Raw genomic sequence first — 253 nt, 5'->3', positions numbered from 1 at the left:
GGCGCGACGCCCCGTCAATACACAGCAGCAGCCAGCAGCAGCAACAGCAGCAGCAGCAGCAGCAGCAGCAGCAATTCAGATGCACAGGATGCAGATGATGCAGCAACAGAACAGCAGCAGCAGCAGCAGCAGCAGCAGCAGCAGCAAGACAGCAGCATTGACTATGAAGACGCCCAAGCGGATTCCTCCTCCGACGGAGACGAAAACTACGACAACAGCAGCAGCAGCAGCAGCAGCAGCAGGACATCCGCTC

General features: G+C 58.9%; 1 protein-coding gene across 1 annotated transcript in view; it reads left to right on the top strand.

Annotated features, from left to right (window-relative positions):
- Nucleotides 1–253, top strand: part of EMH_0081530 (uncharacterized protein) — a gene marked incomplete at both ends in the record, with an annotated part of 498 nt that overhangs the window by 117 nt on the left and 128 nt on the right. Inside the window, one exon of the mRNA XM_013500396.1 lies at nucleotides 3–253. Coding sequence (XP_013355850.1) covers nucleotides 3–253 — 251 coding nt within the window. The remainder of the gene's footprint in view (nucleotides 1–2) is intronic.

This window comes from Eimeria mitis, genomic scaffold (genome assembly GCF_000499745.2).
Source record: "Eimeria mitis Houghton genomic scaffold, Emh_scaff5355, whole genome shotgun sequence".
Lineage (NCBI taxonomy): Eukaryota > Apicomplexa > Conoidasida > Eucoccidiorida > Eimeriidae > Eimeria > Eimeria mitis.
Note: the sequence above shows the minus strand (reverse complement) of the source record. Positions and strands in the feature narration are given on the sequence as shown.